The following is a 25,072-nucleotide window of genomic DNA, read 5'->3' on the forward strand; positions in this document are numbered from 1 at the left end:
TGCCGTCGATGTGAATTAAAGCCAACGAAAGTCCTTTCAGTTGTCAGCAGGTGGAGCCTTTGTGTCATTTTACAGCGTTAAAAACTGTGGGATCTTGTGTGTATGGTCACGATCAGTGTTGGGTGTAATCCAATTACAAAGTAATTCGTTGTTGTAACTAATTATTTTGTAGTCGCACAAAAATGTAGTGTAATGCATTACATTTTAAATTCTTGGAATCAGATTACAGTTAAGGACTTTCAATTAATTTAATTACTTTTAAGTATGTTATAGGGTAATGCTTATTTCTAATGTATTATTTATGCAGAATGCATGAATTATGGCCCTGTAACTAGTCATTGCGTAAAGAGAAATGTGATGTGCTAAGTGTATATGATTTGTGTGTAACAGTGAACAAAATAGAAATATAGAAATTATTTTGAATTTGTTGAGCGGAAAAGTGTTTTAGAAAGTAACTTAAAAGTAATTATTGTGATTACTTTTTTCAGTGAAGTAATTAGTAAAGTCATCTGATTACAGTTTTAGAGAAATATTTAGTAATTTGTCCTGGATTACTATATTTCAGTAACTTACCCAACACTGGTCAAGATGCATGTCTTTTTGGAGTTTTACTACTTATATTTACATGCATATAGCCTATCTTCTCTAGTCTCCATTTAGGGTTAAGTGAAATTGTGGTAATTAACTAGATTATTCTAAAATAGTTTTAGAGTATTGAAGATCCATGCAAAATAGAATAGATACTGATTCATTTGGTTGCATTTTTTGGTAACACCTGAGATCCCCATTCTTATAATTTTACCATTTCAGCTGGGACACACTCAATGTGGCAGAGTACAAGGAACCGCAAGCTCATATAAATGTGTATGATAGGGCAAGGCAACGTTCCAGATCAATGTTTACATTCTGGAACACATTTGCATAGGGTGTGGTTGAAGCCAACAGGGATTTCTTTGTCTCACCCAGTGACATCACACTATTGTTTTAATGAGTTTGGAAACAGCCCTTGAACACTTTGCCTTCCAAGATGCATGCATGATCACCTGGTGTGACGTTAACGTGTGTCTCCTGTCTTTTGCACAGATTAAATCAAAAGGAAAAAGCCAGGTGATTTCACAACTGGCTTGCAGGTAGGACTGGCAGTTACTGTAGCATGTTTATGTGCTGATAATAACACTTATGTAATATACCTGGACAGGTTCAGACTAGGTGGGAACATTTGAAATCATCCTGCCAGAAATAAGGACAACCATTGTTTGGGTTGGAAGAAATAGCCAATGATGCAATTGTGAATATTTGTTTATTCGAAATAACTTTATTTTTCTTTTATAAGATTTTGGCATTGCGCAAAATCAGTGGCAATAAAAATACTGGCTGTCAGCAAATAATGTTTTTCATTCTTGTTCAAACCAAAACATTTTAATATCTGAAATTGATATAACATGATATAACTGCTATATTAGTTATATAATATATATATATGTAAAACTGCAGTGATTGTAAATGAGAACGCCCCCGAAATTGTTGACCCCCTCATGCCTCGTGCCCCCCCCACAAGATGCCGCCCTGGGCAACTGCCCATGTCGCCCATGCCTAAATCTGCCACTGCCGGTTCATGAGCCCGTTTACACACTAATGCAACTATAAATACCAAAAATCACCTTATTTTAAAAATCCGACAAAGTAAAAAACTGCATTTACATGAGACTCAAAATCATCAGCTTATTCTATGCTTTTGATGTCAAAACGTAAACAAGTATAGTATGGATATTGTTAGGGGTAGGTGTTGGGGTGGGCTTTAGGGATAAGGACCAATCGGGTAGTGGGCAGTAAGAATCTGGTGGAGAGTGAGATTTTGGCACAACACCGGTAAGAACAGTGGTAAAGGTGTTTACATGCAACATGACACTGGGGTAATGGGCAAAAATCTAGGCGTGCCGATCTGTCTTAGCTTAAAAAATTAATGACCTTACCTCGCTTTTTAAGGCTTTACATGACCACACTTAAGTTTCAGCTTCCGTTGGCAGGGCTAGAAGCATGCGATAAGTTTGAGCTTAAATTGTAAAAGTAATTTGTGGTACAATTTGAAAGCGTAGAATCTGAAATTTCGAAGAATACCATCACATTTGCATTTGTTACATTAAGTCTGAAAACCTCTGTGCCACAAATGAGCACCACCTAGAGGTGATATGTAGAAATGTACATATGAATATAAAAGTTCTTCACATAGCACTTAAATAGACAAGTAACATATCAAATGAAAGCTCTCGATCTCAGGAATGTGACTGCTGTCAGAAAACCACAGTTTGAATGATTATCAAAAGAAACATGATGTGAAATATGATATATGTAAGACAACAAAGACAAACGTCTCCTGTCTGCCCTTATCACTGCTTCTCTAAGCCCCAAGTAGCCACAGCCTCAGTTCTCACTTTAGGTTGTTTTCTTCAAAATGAGCCATTTCATTCTTATCTGTGAGCTGGATTGGTTGAACAATCCAATGTTATATCGTACACACTGGCACACTGATATTTAACAGTTTATGTTCCCTGGTAGCTGCATTTGATTTGGTCACTTTAGAAATAAATTACCTCAAAAAAGTACATCCCAGAAGTTTAATCAGTATATAGAACAGCAGCGCACTTCTATATAGGCTACCTTAATACAACCACAATTCTCAGAAGAGTTCATCCCAAGAACCCTACAAATCTGCCTCAATCTCTCGAATTTTACTGCATTCTTAGTAGTAGTTGTGTACAGAAGTACAGTCTTGGCTGAAAGAAAAATCCAGATATACTGGCCTTTCACAGCTGCTTCTTTGCAACATTAAAAATCTGTTCATAATAAATGTAACAACTACAATCATATTAGTGATCAACGTAACCTCTGGGTCATTTCAAGGCCACAACTTAAAAGGCTGCTGGTGGCAAAGCACACTTGCTCCCATAGGTTTTAACATGGGCCAGTTTCTTTCTAATTTAATACAGTGCTGGTTACTTCCTTTAATCAACCAGCCCTATAGCCAGAAGGCATGTGACAACACCATATGGATAGTGTGAAACAGAGATTACCTGTTTTTGACCCTCAGCAGGAAGTAGGGACTTCTGCAGAACAAAGTGTAAATATGCAATTTTCCAGCCACAATGACGTGACCTTTCATTATGGCCAAGAGCTGCTGAAGTGGTACTGAACAGGTCTTTGTAAGTTTAAGTGGATCTGAATATGATAGCTGCTGTAATGTAAAGTTACGATATGACAGGTCTGAGTGAGAAACAGATCAATATTTAAGTCGTTTTTACTCTCATCCTCCACTTTCAGTTCCACATTCTTCTTCTTTTATTTTTGGCCATTTACGTTCTTCATGCATATCGCCACCTACTGGGCTAGGAGGGGAATTTATATTAAAAAAGGACTTAAAGCTGATGTAACGTTTTCAGTGTTAAAGTACTTTCACCTTTCCCAGCTTAATATGCAGACACAAATATAAGTCAGTCATTCACAGGTTAATTTTCTCAAGAACTGTAAGCACTGTCTTTCTGTGGTGCTTTGAAAATTGCTCTGTTTGTTTTGAGTGACCCACATAGACATGCCCCAACGAATTTACTCAACCAGTGGCGTAAGTTGAGGGCAGGACCATCTCTTTGTTTGACCAATGGCAGAAGTATTCAGAAAGCGGTTTCGAAAACATTGTTTATTTTTGCAGTTCTGTTTGGTGGAGCAGAAATGAAACACTTCAGCTTTAAATATTGATCTGTTTCTCACCCACACCTATCATATCTCTTCTGAGGACACTGATTAAACCACTGGAGTCGTATGAATTACTTTTAAGCTGCTTTTTTGCATTTTGGAGCTTCAAAATTTTGGTTACCATTCACTTGCACTGTATGGACCTACAGAGCTGAAATATTCTTCTAAAAATCTTCAATTGTTTACTGCAGAAGAAAGGAAGTTAAACACATCTGGGATGGCATTAGGGTGAGTAAATGATGAGAGAATTTTCATTTTTGGGAGAACTATCCCTTTAACCACCATAGCAACAAAGGTGGTAAAAAAAAATGGCCACATGATCACTTAGTTCATCAAGAATGGCCCTTCCAGGAGCAATGGCCAATGAACGTGTAGACAGTGTCACTCACACACAAAAAACACCATCATCAAACACTTGAATATGCAATAATCTTTGAATAATACAAAATGTAACATAAAACACCCCAATGTACATAATTGATATCAAAAATAAGAATAAACATGAATATTTTAAAAATAACCAAATGTGATCGGTCACACAAAGGCCAAAACTTGGGAACGGCCAATTATTGTTTCCACCGTAATTTAAACAATAGTTTAAAGCAGAAGTACATGTATTTTCTTGTTTAACAATATACCTTTTACTTCTAACACGCACGCGCACACACATGCACACACACACACACTATATTTAATATTTTACCATAAAACTGCAAGTATTGTCTTGTTACACGCAATCTTTCGTACCTGGTAAGGAAAATACAAATACATTTAAACAGCTTTTTAGTGTAACATTTTTACATTCTTTTTCCGTTACAATTACAAACAAAATTCTACAGTATGACATTTGTGTGAACTGGAGAGTAATTGACTTAACATACATCCACTATAACGTAACCATGGGAACAGTAAATTAAAATGGCATTGTTAAAAAGTTAGTTCTGAGAAAAGCTGTAACATAATTTGTTTGCAGATGGGACCTGGTTTTATATTTAGCTTTGTAATGCAATCTAATGACATTCATAATTTTTTTTTAGTGTGGCTCAGGTGTTCAAATCATTATTGGGGTCACTGTGTGTTGCACCACTAGAAGGTAAACCAGATGAAATTGCGATACATATACTTGCATTGGCAATTAAAGTGATTCTGAGAAGAAAAAAAAAGTAATAATATACACTGCCAGCCAAAAGTTTGGAATAATTCACAGATTTTGCTGTTTCGGAAGGAAATTGGTACTTTAATTCACCAAAGTAAATTACATTACTGATGTAAAAAACAGCACCATCACTATTTGAAAAAAGTCATTTTTGATCAAATCTAGACAGACCCCATTTCCAGCAGCATCACTCCAACACCTTATCCTTGAGTAATCATGCTAAATTGCTAATTTGGTACTAGAAAATCACTTGCCATTATATCAAACACAGTTGAAAGCTATTTGGTTCTTTAAATGAAGCTTAACATTGTCTTTGTGTTTGTTTTTTTGAGTTGTCACAGTATGCAATAGACTGGCATGTCTTAAGGTCAATATCAGGTCAAAAATGGCAAAAAAGAAACAGCTTTCTCTAGAAACTCGTCAGTCAATCATTGTTTTGAGGAATGAAGGCTATACAATGCTTGAAATTGCCAAAAAACTGAAGGTTTCATACAAAGGTGTACACTACAGTCTTCAAAGACAAAGGACAACTGGCTCTAACAAGGACAGAAAGAGATGTGGAAGGCCAGATGTACAACTAAACAAGAGGATAAGTATATCAGAGTCTCTAGTTTGAGAAATAGACGCCTTACATGTCCTCAGCTGACAGCTTCATTGAATTCTACCCGCTCAACACCAGTTTCATGTACAACAGTAAAGAGAAGACTCATGGCCTTATGGGAAGAATTGCAAAGAAAAAGACACTTTTGAAACAGAAAAACAAAAAGAAAAGGTTAGAGTGGGCAAAGAAACACAGACATTGGACAACAGATAACTGGAAAAGAGTGTTATGGATCTTAACCCCACTGAGCTTTTGTGCGATCAGCTAGACTGTAAGGTGCGTGAGAAGTACCCGACAAGACAGACACATCTATGGCAAGTGCTACAGGAAGTGTGGGGTGAAATGTCACCTGAGTATCTGGACAAACTGACAGCTAGAATGGCAAGGATCTGCAAAGCTGTCATTACTGCACATGGAGGATTTTTGATGAGAAATCTTTGAAATAGTTTAAGAAGTTCTGAACATTATTCCAAACTTTTGGCCACCAGTGTATTTAGGTGTCCAATTAAGGCACAAAAAAAAAAAAAAAACAAGATAAAAACTAATTCACTCAAGTACTCGACACAAGAAATTTCAAGAATTTCATTTTTATTTATTCAAAAGAAACCAGGAAAAACTGCAAATAAAAATAAAATAAAAAAATTAAGAAAAAGGCGAGACATTTAAATAGGACTGTGTGCAGTTGTGTTCAGGAGGAGGGGGAAAGCCGAGGGTAGGTGGTGGGTCACAAGATTTCTCACACATGATTTCTCACTGTGGGGTCTGACGAAGCCCAATGCTCAGGCTAAAGCAGCAAGGCAGAGACACTGTCACACCAGAGAAAAAGGCACTAATCCAGAGTGAAAAAAAACAAAACACAATTCACATAAAAAAATAAATTGGGGGCGGTCAATAATACAGAGAGGAATCAATTTATGTAAAAAGAGCTAAAACATACAACACTGAAAAGATGAAAAATGTAAGGAGAGAGAGAAAAAAACAACAACTTACAAATAAAAAAACATCACGTGTAGAGTCGATGTGTCAACTCCTGTATGAAAACTCTCTGGTTTCTTACTTCTTACTGGCTTAACTGGCATCCGGCAGTTTTTCAGCAATTTTTAATTGCGTACATACAAATGCAATACAGCGAACAGCTTGTGTTCTATATGCCATGTATGGATTTTGACACTGTAAATAGACACGTCTCGGACTGAAATCATGCATCAGTGGAAAAGTTCTCCAAACTCAATTCCCTCATGAAGTCTACAGAGTAATGTCAGCTACATTCACATCCCAAGACAAATAAAAATGGCTGCAATAAATACATTGGCATAAAATGGTGGCTAGCCTGTGTGGTTTTCACATTAGACAAACTCTTGCATTATCCACGTCGATATTCACGCACACGGAGGCTTCTTGACAATAAATCGTTATTATTATCAAAAGAACCCACTCACCTATCAAGTTCTAAAACGAAATAAGAATGATGGCATCAAATTGAATACATAAAGCATTAAATACTATGCTGTTATGTCTGAGAAATATCAGATATTCATAAAATTATACCGATGAGTTAGCATGTTCCAGAGCTATTCTGCTTCATCCACCCTCCCAAAAACACAACATAATTTACAAGTGGAAAAAGAAAAACAAAACTGTGTTGAAACGATAGAACAGACAGACACATACAAATATATATAATATATATTTAAAAAAAATGTATTCTCTTTATAGGTGATTTTCTTTTTCCTCCACAGCCCAGATGTACACTGCTTTTGCAGTTTATTACTCTTCCGTTTTCCATGTTTTTAGAATGCATTTTTTTTCCTTTTTAAAAACAGCTTCATGATTTGCTATTATAAAGAGATTTAAACATGCAGCAAAAACAGAAACAAAACGAATCAAAATCAAAATGTAGACTACAAAAGAAGGCAAAAGCAGCAGGATGAATCTTTAGACAGAATCAAATGTGTTTTAATTTATGCTTCGTGTACTATGCTTAAATTCAGCCTTTCCTTTGCCTCGGCTGCAAGCGTTCATGAAGACATCAAAAAACTTCTCAGGAATAATTGTTTCGCCCAGGCACCACTGGGGAGGTGGAGCGTCCAGCCTCTCCGCTACTTTTTTTCTCCTTTTCTTTCATGTTTTCCGTTCTTCTGCACCACTTTGGATTTCACAGGACTTTAAGGGTGTTGCTAGGGGAGAGTTAGGGTAGTCTGATTGTATGTGAATGTTAGGGGCCATTAATGACAATTTATTTACTAACTGCTTCGTTTTCTGTTTACATGTTCCGGTTAACAGGCGTGACGTAGTTGCGCGGGAACATGCCCGTTTGGCCGTGACAGGCGCCCTTCCACCAGTTGGGGTCAGAGTTGTCCAGGACCTGAATGAAATCTCCACGTCTGAAGCCGAGCTCGCCATCCTCTTGAGGGTCAAAGTCAAACAGTGCCTGCACGTATGTTGGATGCTGCAGATAAACAATAAACGTGTAAATAACATGATGATGACACCCATTCAGTACAGTTTCTTTGAATGTCATGGTATGAAAAATCATCAGACCTGATCAACAGGAGAACACTAGTATTGAAAATGTACTTTTTTTAAAATGATTATTATTATTATTATTATGAAGCAATATTTGGCATCTGGAATTGAGTTTATGCGACATTCTTCAACTTTATGTGGCCAATTTATTCACTGTTTCCAGAGCTCATTTAAATTTTTTCGAATGTTTGATTACCACCTCGGGGTGTGCATTATTTTTCAATAATTCAAAGGTTGGTCGTCAATTGCTCCTTACATACTGAATAGCACTTGCTTCAGAAACAGTGAATGTTCGATTACATATTCACTACGTGTGGGGCAGTTTGTCACACAAAAAAATGTGCCGCTTACATTTGTGAATGTTTTAATTAATATTATACATATGGTGTCTTTGTTGTTAATTTAACAGACTGGAACAAGTTAGATCGGCACTGCAATTGTACACAAGAGGCTTAAAAAATAAAATAAGTACAAACTAGCATACAGACCTGAGACACCTGCTCGATGTCTCGTAGAAAGATTTGTTGGTTTCGGGAAACAGAAGTCGTACGGTGATAGTCCACCAGCTCATTGAGAGAGTTAAACTTCACAACCCAGAGGAAGTACTTTCCAGCCCCGTCACGCAGCACTTTGAAGTGCTGTACATCATTGCCAAACCTTAAAAAGAAAGAAATACTCTTTAAATATTCACTTCTCCATGACCGATAATAAAAAACTTCATAATGTGGATGAAAACTTTCGTTTTGATTTAAATGGACAAACTTTATTACAATTAAAAATAGATCTTACACGATTTTTTTAGCGATTAAAAAGTAATAGATGCTTGAAAGGTGTCCTAAAAATCTAATTCTGATAACATTATGCTTAAAAAGATGTCCTCTTTCTAACAAAACACTATAATCTATCTAGCATGTATGTGCAAATCTACCAATTTTCTAAATCGACTAGTCAGTTGGTTGTTTGAATGACTAGTCGACTAGTGTGTCAGGAGGCTTGGCGTAGCGGCCAATGGAAAACCGAATTATACTTACGCCTTTAGGGGATTAAACACTTGAATGTGATCAAGCCTGCAGACTACATGGACATTATTCCAGGTGAAAAAAAAAAAAAGTGGCTTTGAGGGCGGGCTTGCGAATCTACTTACTTGACAGAAAGGGAGAAGTCTCCAGGCGCGCTTTCGCTCTCTCTGATGAGGAACGCTCCATCATGCCTCTGTTTGTTGAGTATCTCTTCTGCTCTGGCCCTCGGAATTCTCCCGAAGAACCACCTGTGAATACAAGAACACACACAAACATAAACATTAGCATCAACACAGAATCTATTCCAGACCTGTCAAAGGCAATGAAAAAAACAGAAGACTGAAGAGGTGATAGCCAGATGCTGAAGTACAAAGAGCAGACAGGGTGTTAATAATTTACTAAACCAGCCAAAGATGACATAATCACTAGTTTACATTTAAGCAAGAAAGAAGAAGAAAAAAAAAAGTAAGAGATGATTTGCATTGCATAAGTGCCATGTGGAGCAGCTTAGGAAAATGAGATGTCAGTTTTCTGTTTGACAGAAAGCCAAAAGAGCAATTAACACAGGCACAGAAGATCAGCTCTGTTGATGAGCTCTGGAAATCCACACAGAAGATCAGCTCAAAAGATCAGTAAAGATGGTCAGCTCAGAATACCATCGAAAAAAAAGAAAGAAAAAAAGACGACGATCAGCACATGAGCAGCACAGACGATCAGCACAGGCGATCAGCACATGAGAGCAGCACAGGCGATCAGCACAGATAATCAGCACAGGCGATCAGCACAGATAATCAGCACAGACGATCAGCACACGAGAGCAGCACAGACGATCAGCACACGAGAGCAGCACAGACGATCAGCACATATGAGAGCAGCACAGACGATCAGCACATATGAGAGCAGCACAGACGATCAGCACACGAGAGCAGCACAGACGATCAGCACACGAGAGCAGCACAGACGATCAGCACACGAGAGCAGCACAGACGATCAGCACACGAGAGCAGCACAGACGATCAGCACACGAGAGCAGCACAGACGATCAGCACATATGAGAGCAGCACAGGCGATCAGCACATATGAGAGCAGCACAAACGATCAGCACATGAGATCAGCAAAGAAGTGCAGTACAGAAGATCAGCACAGATGATCAGCACATGAGATCAGTACATGAGATCAGCACAGAAGAGCAACACAGATGATCAGCAGATGAGTGCATCACGGAAGATCAAAGATGATCTGCACAGAAGATCAGCACAGACAATCAGCTCAGATGAGCAGCATAAAACAGCAGCATGGAAGATCTGCAAAGCCGATCAGCACTGAAGACAAGCAAAGCCAATCAGCAGAGAAGAAGAGCAGAGAAGAGCAAGAAAGTTGATCAGCACAGAAGAGCAGCATCAAAGATCAGCAAAGACAATCAGCACAGAAAAGCAGCAAAGGCCATTATCACGAATATCAGCTACGACGATCAGCACAGAAGATCAATTCAAACTGCTTCATTCCAACCAGCATGTGTGTGAACCCCTAACATGCTTCCACAAAAAAAACATACATTAGCTGGTGATTTGCTGGTTATATATAGGAAGCCAAAAGACATGAAACATCTTCCTGTCTTTCCTATAGACATCAATACAATGAGCTGATCTTTCTTTTACAAGCCAGTTTATAATCCATTCAACTGTATAAAAGCTTATAGAACTTCAAAGTGTGTGCGCATGTGTGTTTGTGTACACGTCATTTCAGAATCAGAATGAGCTTTATTGCCAACTGTGATAGGAGAAACAAGTGCACACAGAACATTACAGTGAGACACAGAATATAAAACAAGGTAAGAGTATAAATAGACATTACCAATAATAGGACATATAACAGAATGGCGTACGTACATGTGCAAGTAGTAATGTATGTGCAAGGTAGGGATATGTACAGGTATTGAATTAAATATGTGAATTTACATATGTACAGTTGTGCTCAAAAGTTCGCACACCCTGGCAGAAATTGTGAAATTTTGGCATTGATTTTGAAAATATGACTGATCATGCAAAAAAATGTCTTTTATTTAAGGATAGTGATCATATGAAGCCATTTATTATCACATAGTTGTTTGGCTCCTTTTTAAATCATAATGATAACAGAAATCACACAAATGGCCCTGATCAAGTGGAAAATTCGGGGATCTCTTGATACCAAGTCAAGGTCAGGCAGACCAAGAAAGATTTCAGCCACAACTGCCAGGAGAATTGTTTGGGATACAAAGAAAAACCCACAGGGAACCTCAAGAGAAATACAGGCTGCTCTGGAAAAAGACGGTGTGGTTGTTTCAAGGAGCGCAATACGACGATACTTGAACAAAAATGAGCTGCATGGTCGAGTTGCCAGAAAGAAGCCTTTACTGCGCCAATGCCACAAAAAAGCCCGGTTACAATATGCCCGACAACACCTTGACACGCCTCACAGCTTCTGGAACACTGTAATTTGGAGTGATGAGACCAAAATATAGCTTTATGGTCACAACCATAAAAGTTTGGAGAGGGGTCAACAAGGCCTATAGTGAAAAGAATACCATCTCCACTGTGAAGCATGGTGGTGGCTCACTGATGTTTTGGGGGGTGTGAGCTCTAAAAGCACGGGGAATCTTGTGAAAATTGATGGCAAGATGAATGCAGCATGTTATCAGAAAATACTGGCAGACAATTTGCATTCTTCTGCACGAAAGCTGCGCATGGGATACTCTAGGACTTTCCAGCACGACAATGACCCTAAGCACAAGGCCAAGTTGACCCTCCAGTGGTTACAGCAGAAAAAAGTGAAGGTTCTGGAGTGGCCATCACAGTCTCCTGACCTCAATATCATCGAGCCACTCTGGGGAGATCTCAAACGTGCGGTTCATGCAAGACGACCAAAGACTTTGTATGACCTGGAGGCATTTTGCCAAGATGAAAGGGCAGCTATACCACCTGCAAGAATTTGGGGCCTCATAGACAACTATCACAAAAGACTGCACGCTGTCATTGATGCTAAAGGGGGCAATACACAGTATTAAGAACTAAGGGTATGCAGACTTTTGAACAGGGGTCATTTCATTTTTTTCTTTGTTGCCATGTTTTGTTTTATGATTGTGCCATTCTGTTATAACCTACAGTTGAATATGAATCCCATAAGAAATAAAAGAAATGTGTTTCGCCTACTCACTCATGTTTTCTTTAAAAATGGTACATATATTACCAATTCTCCAAGGGTATGCAAACTTTTGAGCACAACTGTACATGATATGTCTTTACATTATTGCACTATGGGGGAGTGAGGAAAATGGCCTGAGGGTAAAAACTGTTCTTGTGCCTGGATGTCCTGGTGCTCAGTGCTCTGTAGCGCCGGCCAGAGGGCAACAGTTCAAAGTGAGAGTGTGCAGGGTGTGTGGTGTCCAGAGTGATTTTACCTGCATGTTTCCAATGCAATTTAGTCAAATTAAATATGGGATTCATTTTAATGTCTATTACTTCTAGTAGTTGTCTAATTTTATGGATGATACAGCTGATGCTCTTCAAAATCTCCATACCCAAAACAATATGTCATCTAACGCCACAGGGCTTCATGATAAGACTTCATTCACTCAGCTGAAGTCTGACATAATACCACAAGCTCCCAGAGGGCCCTATTACATAAAGCTAACAATAGAAGCACAGTCTATCTCTGTTGTCTTTCCACTGTACCAGTCTAATCTTTCTTGTCCCCTTTGATGTGGACAACACAAGCCACAGACACACAAACACAGAGTATCTGACCAGGAAGTGGCATTTAAGCACTCTAGGGCAAGTTCCACTCAACCACCATCCGCCTGCCGCATCTAGCTTGGCAACTGTCAACAACTGACAGACATTTACATTCCCTGTCTTGATAAGAGACACCTACCCTTCTCATAAACCTGGGCAATCTTGTGTACTTGTCCTATGTGGTTAAGAAGAGTTCTTCATTGGTGTGGGATGGAATGTCAAACAAATTATTTTGACAACTGATTGGTCGTAATGGAAACAGATATCTGTTTCTCTCACTTAATGACAATCAGACTCTGTGATGCAATATATTTAATTATGTCTATGAGATCAGAGAGAAAAAGAGACAGCAATTAAGTGCAAAACAAAGTTCCAAAATTGCTCTTTTAACAGTAGTAACTACAAATCTCAAGGTTGAAAAAGATATTTAATTTCAAAGATTAAAGAAAATCATTAGTGGTGCTTTCTAAGCCAAGCATCACTATAACTATTGCTCAAACTTGGCTTTGGGGGTTTGTTCAAATCCTTAATCATGAGTATTAAACTGCTTGTAACTCATCCTGTGCCATTTTTGCTGTGGACATAATTAAAACCTTGAATCCTGTGGCTTGCCAATAACTTTTCTAGGCAATCAAATATATGATTTTCGCCTGGCAGATAGTAAAATAGTCTATGGGTAAAAATACCATAGACTTGGATTAAAGGAAGGAACCAAGCTATATTTAGGAACCAGAGAGACTTGGAGGTGGACTCCTTTGAATTGAGCCAGTAAGCAACCATCCAAAATACCATAGTAGCCACATAGCAATACCCCAGCAACCACCCACAACACCCCAGCATTGCGACAGTGAATTTTGCATGGGCAAATACCATGCTGGTAAAAAGGGGTTTCTATGGTTTAACCCTGCGTCCTTCTGTGAGGACTGTGTGTTTTGTCTTCACTGTATACGCTATGCATAATTTAATTTTATTTAAAACAAATGATCGCAGTTCAGGACACTCTGGGCTGTCAGTAAAGGGTTAAACTTTTGATGCACCGAGTCATGTGACAAAACATGGCACCGATCTCAGAAGAGTTTGTTTTTGGGAGAAATGCCAACAAAACTACATCTAGTAAAAAACTTAAGTTTTTACATTGAAACCTGTTTGAGTCAAAAGATTTGTCTCTAGTCTCATCTGATATGCCATTTTGAAAATTGGAGCGATTTATCGTGAAACGCCACACTGTTAAACACAATGACCACTGACGTGGACTATAGGGCTATTTTTCCCTTAGAAATCCTATATTTCCTGAGCATGATCACATTGAGAATCAATGAGTTCATCCAAAAGCTGAAAAATTTTGCTTTTAGAGGCTTTATATGGAGTAAGGATGAAAATTTTGAACTGTTCTGAGATCAGGGCAGAGAGACAGCACACTGGAGGTTAAGTCATTCACTAAGTTGGGAGCAAGGGATCATCCTATAGCTTTCCTATGCAGCCAAGTGCATTCATTACAAACTTCCGACCAAAAGTTCAGTTTCCGGCTGCAGATGATGTTTGGACCACTCAACATGGCTGGCAGACATGGGGCAATGGTAATCAGTACACAGATTCAGCGTTTTTATTTGTATAATGTATTTTATAATGTATAATTTTATTTTAACATGGTTGGCAGACCATTACTTCAGAATTAATTATGATAATTTCTTTGGTAAAATGCTTCAAACTTGTTTGTTTGACCAGTGCAAAGAGAGAATATTGAGATTTTGTTGCCAAAGTAGAAAAAAAAAACATTGTAACATAAAAAGTTAAATCATTTTTATTTCTATAGTTTTTTATTTGTGCTTTTCCATATACATTGTTCCAAAGCAGCTTTACAGAAAATCCGCTGTAATGTCTGTAACATCTCGAAAACATGAATAACCTACACTCCTGAAAACATAATAAAAAAAATTTTAATCTGACTTTCTATAGCTTGGTATTCTTTAAAATATCACAACTTAGTCCCGCTGCCACCATATGAGGACATACTGTATATTTTTAGGAAAACTAATTGCTCTTATAAAAAAAAATAAAAAAAAAAAAATAAAAAAAATAAAAAAAATTTTGGGCATGTTTATTAGGCGCTACTAGTTACAAATCAAAAGGGAAAGGATGCACACAGCAGTCACGCTCAGGTCTCAGGGGATTAATGCATTCATAGCTTAACTGTGCTACTTTGTGGGTTTCATTTCCAACTCATGAAGCAAACATTATTCATTTATTAAAACCAGAGCAGTTTCCTTCTTTGCAACTCTACCATCTAAATCTTTGGTACTGTGATAAATGAGTGAAGGACAAATTGGATCAGGTACAAAGACTTTGAAATGATTCAAGCTAGTTAATATCAAAAGACCATTTAAAAGTTTCCCATGAAAAGCATCAGGAAGCAAGCTCACAAAAATGGGGAAATTATGCAAAATGTACAAGGAAGGACCTTTACAGAGAGATTTCTCGAACCTGTGACCCAAGTGAAGTCAACTCAAGAGTCCAATCTGTTATTAGGCCTACTGGAACGTGCAGATTAGAGCTCGGCGGACAACCTCAAGGGCTAGAAGTACAGCTAAAGTACACCTGCGTATTTGCAAACATATAAAGACGCGCGCATGTTATTGCCTTTGTATGTTGTTAAATACTTGCTTGGAGAATTTAACTGTTTAACTCAAAGTGAAGTAATTTAGTTGGATTGTTTTAAATATTAATTACAAGCCTGCAATTAATGTTGCAAATATGGTCTTCATCTTCATTTGCAATTAAGGAATAACTCATAGCTACAGAGACTGAAAGCTCAGCACTGCAACGCTACTTAATCTATGAAAAATAGTTTTGCTATTTCACTCAAGTCATGCTGAACTGATGATTCAAATTCTTTTAGACTGGCATCAGGATGCTTCCCAGTGACTATATACGAATCCATGAATCTTAAAGGACATATACCGGCAGCTTTTCCCTTTACAATCTGTGCTTTAAACCAGCTGTCCTAAGCCCTACTCTGAGATATCGAAATGTGATTACAGTAAAGCTCCCTGATAATACTAGCAGAACCACGAAACAAATGTGTGCAATGCATGGCAACGCACACCAGGGGCGTTTCTCACAGATAAGCCATTTTGGAGATGTGTTTGCCTGAGCAGCAAACAAAGCTTGAGCTGAAGTCAAAGAGGGTGTACCATGGAAATAAGAAGTGGCCTTGTACTATGGAAATAATTTTTGCACAAAGGAGCACAATTCAGCACTGTAACTCAAACCACGCATTCTCAAGAAAAGAAACAAAAGCTGAAGTATCTCATACTTACGGATGTGCCTTCATCTCGATGTAGTTCTTAGGAATGAAACCGTCTTTGCCATTTAGTTCTGCCTTATACCAGTTCTGATCACACTCTTCATTTAATACCTGCAAATTAAAAAGAAGATTATTTTCGGTTGTGAAGACATGATCAGTCATACAATCGTCTTTTTTCCTTTTGTGTTCTATATATGAAAGCAAGCTAAATAGGACAAAATGAGGGTGAATAAAAGATGAAAGAATTCATTTGGGTGTCCCATCCCTTTAAGAATGGCTAAAAAGCTTTAGGTGGGTTATCTGTGCGTTCACAGTGTGAAAGTGTAACGCAAGAGCATCGTTCTAACACCTACAGCAAAACCCACCTGTGTTCTGTCGAATTATCTTACTTGAGCATCAGTATACGTGTATATAAAAAAAAAAAAGAAGAGTGTGTGATGTGTTTAACTCTGACTGGATGTTGAACGTATCTGCGGACTGTGGTTTTGTCGGTTTAGGTTTTAGAGAACTAATTATAGCCTATTACCTCCACTCTGATCAAAGGAACAAAGTCTGATTTTATGGTCTAGTACCAGATACTACAAAAAGTCAATTAAGAAATTCCAGCAGGGATGGCAATTACAACCAAGTAAACCTAGAAACCAAGTATCAGATGATGCAGATAATCTCAAAAAGGTCAAATATCATCCATTTTGATATGATCTGGTCAGATATTTGATATGGTACATGATTTGCTATATAGCATTTCAGATTCTCTGCACTGGCTTGATGGGCAACTTCCCTTTCAATAGCATTCAAATGTAGAGGCAAGGTGGGGTGACCAAATATCTGCCAAAGAACAGACTTAGAACTGTGGAACTGTGGTTTGGAGGAAACAGAGCAAGCAACATCCTTCCGGTGCAGAGACCGATGGGTAGCAAGAGGAGAGAAAGAGACAGTCAGACTACAAAGAACTGCCGATGGACCATTTGCCAAAAACAAGTTAGGAAATGTTAAACTCCCAAAGAGCAACCACTAAACGCTCTATTGGGACTGGCAACGTGATGCTCATTCCACTTGTAACAAAAAAGATGATAACAGAAAACTATGGAAGTGGTTTCCAAATGTGGTTTTAACATCTGGTTAACACCTTTTTGGTTCACTTTTACTTTTGAATTCTGATTAGAAAGAAAGCATGATGCTCCACATTCCAACTCCAACCAACTAATAACCAACTACAGTTACTACTAAGTATAGATCAGCCAATGTCGATTTTTTTTAATGACCTATACGATACTGATTATTTTTGTGATAAAGTGTCCAACAACCGATATACATAACTGACTTTTTATTCTTGTTGTATTTCTGCTTTCATGCACAATTACTTTTATCACTAACCTCTAAATGTGAATTGCTTTACAAAACTAATATTGTGCAGTCTACAAATAAATAATTTAACAAGTTTTAGTTGCTCATTTTTGTCTTTTGTGTCTAACTTAATTGCTAAACCCCATATTGAAGAACCGATAACCGATTAAGTAGACAAGTGTAAATATTGTTTTTAAAATATCAGTCAAACAGATTATCGGTCCATCTCTACTACCAGGGCGATTTAGCTCCAAAAATGCATTTGCTCTGACATGGCTTTTATTTTTAAATCAGAAGAACCATTATTCTGTACATTTATGCAATATATTTATTCAAGAAAGACATGAAATAATTAATACGCACTCATATTAATTAAAGGAATAGTTCACCCAAAAAAGAAAATTCTATCATCATTTACTTATCCTTATACCATCCCAGATGTGTGTTTTTTTTTTTATCTGCTGAACTCAAATGAAGATATTTAGAAGAGTATCTCCATTTTTTTGGACAATGCAATGTAAGTGAATGGGTGCCAAAATTTTGAAGCTCCAAAAATCACATAAGTCAGCATAAAAGTAATCCAAAAGACTCCAGTGGCTAAATCAATATATTCAAAAGTGATATGATAGGTGTGGGTGATAAACAGATCATTTTTACATTCTTCTTCTTGTGTTTTTGGCGATTCACATTCTTCATGCATACCGCCCCCTACTGGGCAGGGAGAAGAATTTCTAGCAAAAAAGGACTTAAATATTGTTCTGTTTCTCACCCACACCAGTCATATCACTTCTGAAAATATGGATTAAAACACCTGAGTTGTATGGATTACTTTTATGATGACTTCATGTGCTTTTAGGAGTGTCACAATTTTGGCACCCATTCACTTGCATGGTATGGACCTACAGAGCTGAAATATTCTTCTAAAAATCATAATTTTTGTTCTGCAGAAGAAAGTAATACACATCTGGGATGGCATGACAATTTTCATTTTTGGGTGAACTATACCTTTAATATGCATCAATATAATACATTGTAATAAATAATTTAGTGCTGTCAAATTAAAATTCGAATATTTGTCAAATTAAGGGGAAAAAATGCACATTTAAATGCTAAGCCTGTGCATTCGAATTTTGGATGCGTGCCAAACAATATTTAATTTGAATATTGGTAATATTTAAGGTAAAAATTTGAATTTAGTTTCTCAGCCCAGTTAGAAGCCCTAAAATATTGACCTACATATACTTTTACAAAAGCATTTTAATACATTAAAAAAAAAAAAAAAAAAAAAAAAAAAAAAAAAACCTGTGTTTTGATTGATGAGTTTAGGTAGACACAAACAACCTTTCTAATTGGAGTCATAAATCAATTCATTTGAAGTGATTCACAATAATTCATTAAACTTACCAATTCAAACATAATTTTTGCAACTGAAGTTTGAATCGTAGACACTATAACACTTCATCTTAACGCTATTAAGGGAGTCACAAAACTAATCTAATGAAACTGTCTTTAGCAAAATAAAAAGCAACTTAAAACCATTGTGATATTCACAATGTTGCTTAATTTTATATTGTCAGCAAAATCATTGCAAATATATCATAAATACCTGATATATCACCCATCTCAAGTTCCTACACCCCAAAACTTACACAACAGACCTAACATTTTAAGAAGCTTGGAAACTTCATACCCTCTCACAATTTTTTGGAAAAAGTTATTTTCTTTTTTTGACTCATGTATACAAATTGATATGTTCATAACTGGAATTAAGTGGGTGCACAGCCAAAAACGTAGGAGGCTGCGTTGTTGCTGCACTGGAGCACTGAAAACGTCCTGTAAACCGAAGCGAATGAACCCACACGACAAAGACTTGAGAAGAGAGAGAGTGAGTGTGTATTGATTGCGTAGTCCTCTCCCTGATGCATCTTTAAAGCATAATAGGGCACTAACAGCTTTTTACGCTTCTCTAAGAAGCACTGCTAAACCCAAAAGACAACGATAAACTCGACACCATCCACTCAGTGGCTTCAATCTGGAGTGAAAGATACAGATGGCCATCATTTATTTATTTCAAGATAGAGTTCTTGCTCAGTGTCTACATCAACCTCAGTTTGGGTTTGATCATTCAACCAACCACAGGTACAAAATAAAATCTACTCACTCCTCACACTTAGCATTTTATTTACAAGAAAGGCCATAAAGTAGCAATTTAAAAAAGTTAAAAGGCTTACTTCTTTCATCCATGTGTCCCACCACAAAGACCAGATATTTTAGCATACAAATGCCAAAATTGAAATGCCCAAGCCTGAAAACTGCTTAAGACATACGAAACAGACGTACTAGATAAAAATTATATTACGATGCAAGTACCATTATTATGTTTATTAAAGCTGCACTATGAAAGATTTTATTGGTTAAAAATGAACAAATTGCCATTATTGATTAAGTACATGAACAATCAGCGTTAAAAAAAATGTCCTTACCTTCCCCCGATTCATTTTGGTAAGCCTATAAAAATAATTTGTATTTTGAGCTGTCGGGTCGGATTTGGCACAAAATCGCTGGCTTATGTTGTTCTTCTTTGCGTCATGATGTCATGTCCGTGAACACAGGAAAGAAGTGCCGGCTGTCACGTGTTCCGGCTGAGAACGCTGTTCAGTTCAGTCAGTCACTGTCACACAGTTCAGGATGGCATTGCTGCAGTCTGATGGATGTTTATCTGTAATCCTTTTGGGTTACCTGCTATAATGCTCGGGATTAGATACAGTAGGTTATCTGGTAGGGTTGTCATGCTTTTATGAATCGAACATTACGCGTGTGTTTACTGATCGTGATCCGTTGTCAGGGGAAGTTACTGTGCATGTTTACTAATACGTATGTCTTCTGAAACTGACTGCTTGTACATATTATTTTTATGTTTAATAAAGTATGTTTAATCCCCATTATTGCTCGTTTTATGTTTTTAGTTTACAGTATTATTAGGCCTACAGTTTCACTTGCTTTATCAACTGCCGTGTTCATTTTTTCAGTTTTTTACAGTTTGTCTTTTGACAATATTTTGTCATGTTATATTGATTCATTTTAGTCAGTTTTACTCGTGACAAAAATGACAAATTTATTAAACGCAAATAATATGTTTTACTTGATGATGACGTGCAAAATGGACAAAAAAGTGTCAAACGGTAACAGACCAATCTTTTATCAAAAATTCAAATATTTAGAAAAAAAAAAATGTATAAACCTTTTCTAAACATGTGTCAAACATACAGTATAAATGTACATAGGCCTACTGTCCTTGTTGTGAAAACCTGAGCTCCTGAAATAATAATGTATAGACGGAAGAATTAGCTACTTTTTAGAAGTTAGCCGACTGTACTCTGAAATCTTCATGCAAGATCTTCATTTTCTGTGAAAGGATATTACATTGCATGTAGCGTGTTTCACAATGCAAGTTACTCAACGCAAATTATGATTATTCTGACTAGCACATCATTTAATTCAAGTTCACATGTTCATTCGTTTTGTTGTGCAGATGTCAGTTGTTTCATAAATGTTGTGGATATATTGATGACTCATGTATAAATAGGTTATTCATGTCTGAATGAAGTATTTACCCCATTTCAAAGCGGTTCATTTTGTCGGTATTAGCAAGTTCAACTCATGCAGCTCAAGCGGAGAAATTCTCAACATACCGGATTAATGGATTAAATGAATCCATATCTAATATCTTCTTCTATTTACAGATTCTCAAGATGTTTCTTCTCCTGTTTATATCTTGCACTATTAATACCTTTTAGTATAATTATTATCGTCATATTTTCGTCAACAGTATGCTTTAATAAAATCATTTAATAATCTTCATGATGCACCTTTTTTGTCTCGTCTTTGTTATCGTTGATGAAATCAAAAATCTTTTATCAACAAAACGTTTTCATCACTGATTTCGTTGACGAGATTAATAATGTAATAAAAATAAAGTCTTACATTGAACTTGAATCAGCAGTATCATGAGTTTCACCTATTAAATTGATAAGTATAATACAATACAAACATTAATATTCGATAAAACATTTGAATAATCATATTAAAATAAACTTATAACTGGTGGTGATTCAGGAGAGTCCCCTGTTCTCTATGTAAAACGCTTTGAGTGTAGTGTCAGAAAGTGTACAATTAATTCATTAAAAATATGTAAATAAGAGAGGTTTATCTTCATAGCAAGTAATATTTCATTTTTAAATGTTTAATCGTACAACATAATAATATCAAGATGAAAATAGCACGTAATGACTGGCTCTGAATTTCTCCGAGTCATGATCACACAGGCGATGTTCAGGTAACCTCAAATCATGAGATTCATCTGCCAGAGTAGTAGTGTCGAAACACGACTGACGTAAACTGTTCTTCCGCAGATTGCTTGCAATTTTAAATTTCAATCACAGATGTCGCTAGAGAGCACAAAGTTACGTAGTGCAGCTTTAAGGATTAGTTTGGGTTATATTTTGATTTTTTAACTGACAAAACCATAAGATTCTGAAAGGAAAGTTTCTGACATTCTATCAGTTTGTTTGTAATGAACCTGCAATTATGATAATGATACAAGCGGTTGTCACTGTTTGAAATTTCACACATATTTTTTATTTATTTTTTTTACAAAGAACTCACAAGGTTGGAAGTTAATAATGAAAATGGAATTCCACATATAATCATAATTTATAAATTGTATTATAAAAATAATAACTGAAGTTCTTCTATGTCAAAAGTACCATGTAAAAACATTAGGTTTATGAGAGCAGGGCTTTGAGCAGGTTTACACCAAACCCCTGCATAGAAGCAGCACAAGCCTCTTTATCAAATTCTTCAATATATACAGTGTTTGTTGAAATTAACATTTTTCATAATGTACAACTTTCCCCTTAAATATTGATATTTTCATGTTTATTACACTTACTACATTTTATTACTTGTTGTTTTTATGCACTTGCACGATTTACACTGAGTTTACATTGAGATGCGTAACAAGCGCTAAAATGGTACTGTTTGTTTAAGAGAACTGGCAGCTCCGTGAGCAATGGTTGAATGAGAGCAGCACACATTAACCAGAGAGAAGTTACACAGTGGTTTTTTCCTCATCCGAACAATGCATGATTAGAATTTAAGTTTATATTTACTTTTTAATCAGCAACTGACTGTAAATAACAGAAAGAGTATTAAAAGAGACATTATGAAATCAAAATGGAGTGTGTGGATCTCGTCTTTGGACACAAAATACAAGGAATAAGTCAAAGCAAACTTTTACTTGTATAATATCTATTGACTTACATGTACAAATATTTACTGTACAAGTTCTCGAATTAATTTTGTTTTTTAGGTAAAAGTGTTTTACAACCTATGCTTTCTCACAATCTCTGTCTATTGTCAGCTCCACACCGTGTCACAGCCAAGATTTATTTGTATTTTTTTTGGTCATTTAAATCATCGTTTTGTGTGGCAGAGGTCTCGAGATAATCTCATCCACAGCTGTCATGATCTTCTGCTCCAACCAACATGCGCTGCATCCCAGACCATGATAAAACAACACAACAGGATGCCTACAATGTATTGTGACCACCTGTGCTTTTACATTTATTTATAGTCATAAAATGCAAAAATGAGAATGCTGATGGAAATGGATGAATCTACTTGGAACAGGGGTTGATTTGACATCATTTTAGGGTTGAGGTTAAAGTTTCCTTAGTTTGACGTAGAGACGGGAGAGGCAATGCAGGCAGTGCAATCTAGAGAGGATTGCAGATTATGTAAAAGTGTGGATTAAACTGATGGGCAGTAGACAAAGCTTCTTTGAGCTGCTGTTCATCATCTGCTGATGATAATGGTGACCAAAGATCTATTAAGAAAAACAAACACTCAGATATAAAACAAACACTATTACCTATGCTATGCTACCTCTCAGATTATGTACGGACGAGCGATTCTCAAACCTGTCAAGAGAATGTCCTGGTCATATTTAACACCAAACCAATACAAAAAATATGAAATTATATTTTGCAATAAAGAAAATTAAGCATACATCTAGGACCATGATTTGTTTTTTTTTTTTTTTTTTTGCATTGTAACTATTTTCCAGACACTTAAACAAATTTTACCCCCCAATTCTCATTACCATAACACGTCTAGACATTTTACTTCTACTATTCCCATTGTTTTCAATGTAAATTATCATTACCGTAACAGTCATGTTTTTACTGTACAGTCATTTTAATTTAACTTCAATTGTACAATTAAAATTCAGCGAAAATTAAAAGGCAGTACCAAGGAAGAACTACTATGTATAAATACTTAATTTAAGTAATATATAGATTATGTTGCGATAATGAGAATATCAAAACGACCATCCTTTTTCACATTGCGGTAATGAGAATTGGGGGCTAAAATGTGCCTAACTTATAAAAATGTCACAAATGTCAGAAGTTTTAATGGCCCTATAAATGGGCTTCATATTCTCTAGGCAAAATTGTATTTCTATTTTGTTTCTTTAAGGGATGACCATTTTCAAACATTTTCATAATCGATCCTCATGAAAATTAACAATCAATTAATCGATTAAATCGTTAATATCACAAAACGCACGTAGATGACTCCAAATAATATGTGCATGTAGCCTATTATTTAAATATAAACTTAAATGAATACACTTAAGAAATGCAAGTATTGGAATTTCCTCTTAAAATATTCTTAGTTCAATATATTTAAATACATTTAGGCTATGTTAGGTACAAATTTGGGAATTGTTTAATTACTATTAATGAAATAGTGTTAGTTGTAACATCTATTTTTTCCTCTTCCCTTTTTCTCCCAATTTGGAATGCCCAATTCGCAATGTGCTTTTAAGTCCTCGTGGTCGCGTAGTGATTCGCCTTAGTCCGGGTGGCGGAGGACGAATCCCAGTTGCCTCCGCGTCCGAGACCGTCAACCCACGCACCTTATCACGTGGCTTGTTGAGCGCGTTGCCAGCGCGTGTGGAGGCTTCACGCCATCCACCGCGGCATCCATGCACAACTCACCACGCGCCCCACCAAGAACGTACCACATTATAGCGACCATGAGGAGTTTACCCCTTGTGACTCTACCCTACCTAGTAACTGGGCCAATTTGGTTGCTTAGGAGACCTGGCTGGAGTCACTCAGCACACCCTGGGATTCGAACTAGCGAGCTAGCGAACTCCAGGGGTGGTAGCCAGCGTATTTTACCACTGAGCCACCCAGGCCCCCTGACGTTGTGGATCATGGGATATTTCGGATCTTTGGACTTAATTTTTTTATTAGAAACTAAGTCAAATCATAACACGCTGCGCAAACACAGTACATAACATAGGCTACCGCTTCTCTGGTGATAGTGTGATGTCAGCTGAATGTACCTTCGTGCTTTCCCGGCAATCGCTGACGTAACTGTAGATTGGGATGAAACAAGGAGATCAATAATGCTTGTTGTCATGTTGTGCTTTAACACTATCACGATGTGTGCAGAAAACATTAATGTTAATTTATAGAGAAACGCTCCAACATTGTTTACATTGAGCCCCCTTCATCTCTGATCCGT

At 36.9% G+C, this 25,072-nt stretch overlaps 2 protein-coding genes across 2 annotated transcripts in view; one reads left to right on the forward strand and one right to left on the reverse strand.

The window, feature by feature from the left end:
* LOC127450051 (testis-expressed protein 33-like) overlaps window positions 1–25,072 on the forward strand; it is a 304,945-nt gene that overhangs the window by 244,974 nt on the left and 34,899 nt on the right. The window lies entirely within an intron of this gene.
* The window catches only part of LOC127450046 (growth factor receptor-bound protein 2), a 53,236-nt gene continuing 30,596 nt past the window's right edge, over window positions 2,433–25,072 (reverse strand). Inside the window, exons 3-6 of the mRNA XM_051713757.1 lie at window positions 16,140–16,237; window positions 9,175–9,297; window positions 8,519–8,687; window positions 2,433–7,953 (exon numbers count right to left, since the gene is read on the reverse strand). Of these exons, the coding sequence (XP_051569717.1) occupies window positions 7,768–7,953; window positions 8,519–8,687; window positions 9,175–9,297; window positions 16,140–16,237 (576 nt within the window). The 3' untranslated portion in view covers window positions 2,433–7,767. The remainder of the gene's footprint in view (window positions 7,954–8,518; window positions 8,688–9,174; window positions 9,298–16,139; window positions 16,238–25,072) is intronic.

The sequence above is a fragment of the Myxocyprinus asiaticus genome, chromosome 13 (assembly GCF_019703515.2).
Source record: "Myxocyprinus asiaticus isolate MX2 ecotype Aquarium Trade chromosome 13, UBuf_Myxa_2, whole genome shotgun sequence".
Lineage (NCBI taxonomy): Eukaryota > Metazoa > Chordata > Actinopteri > Cypriniformes > Catostomidae > Myxocyprinus > Myxocyprinus asiaticus.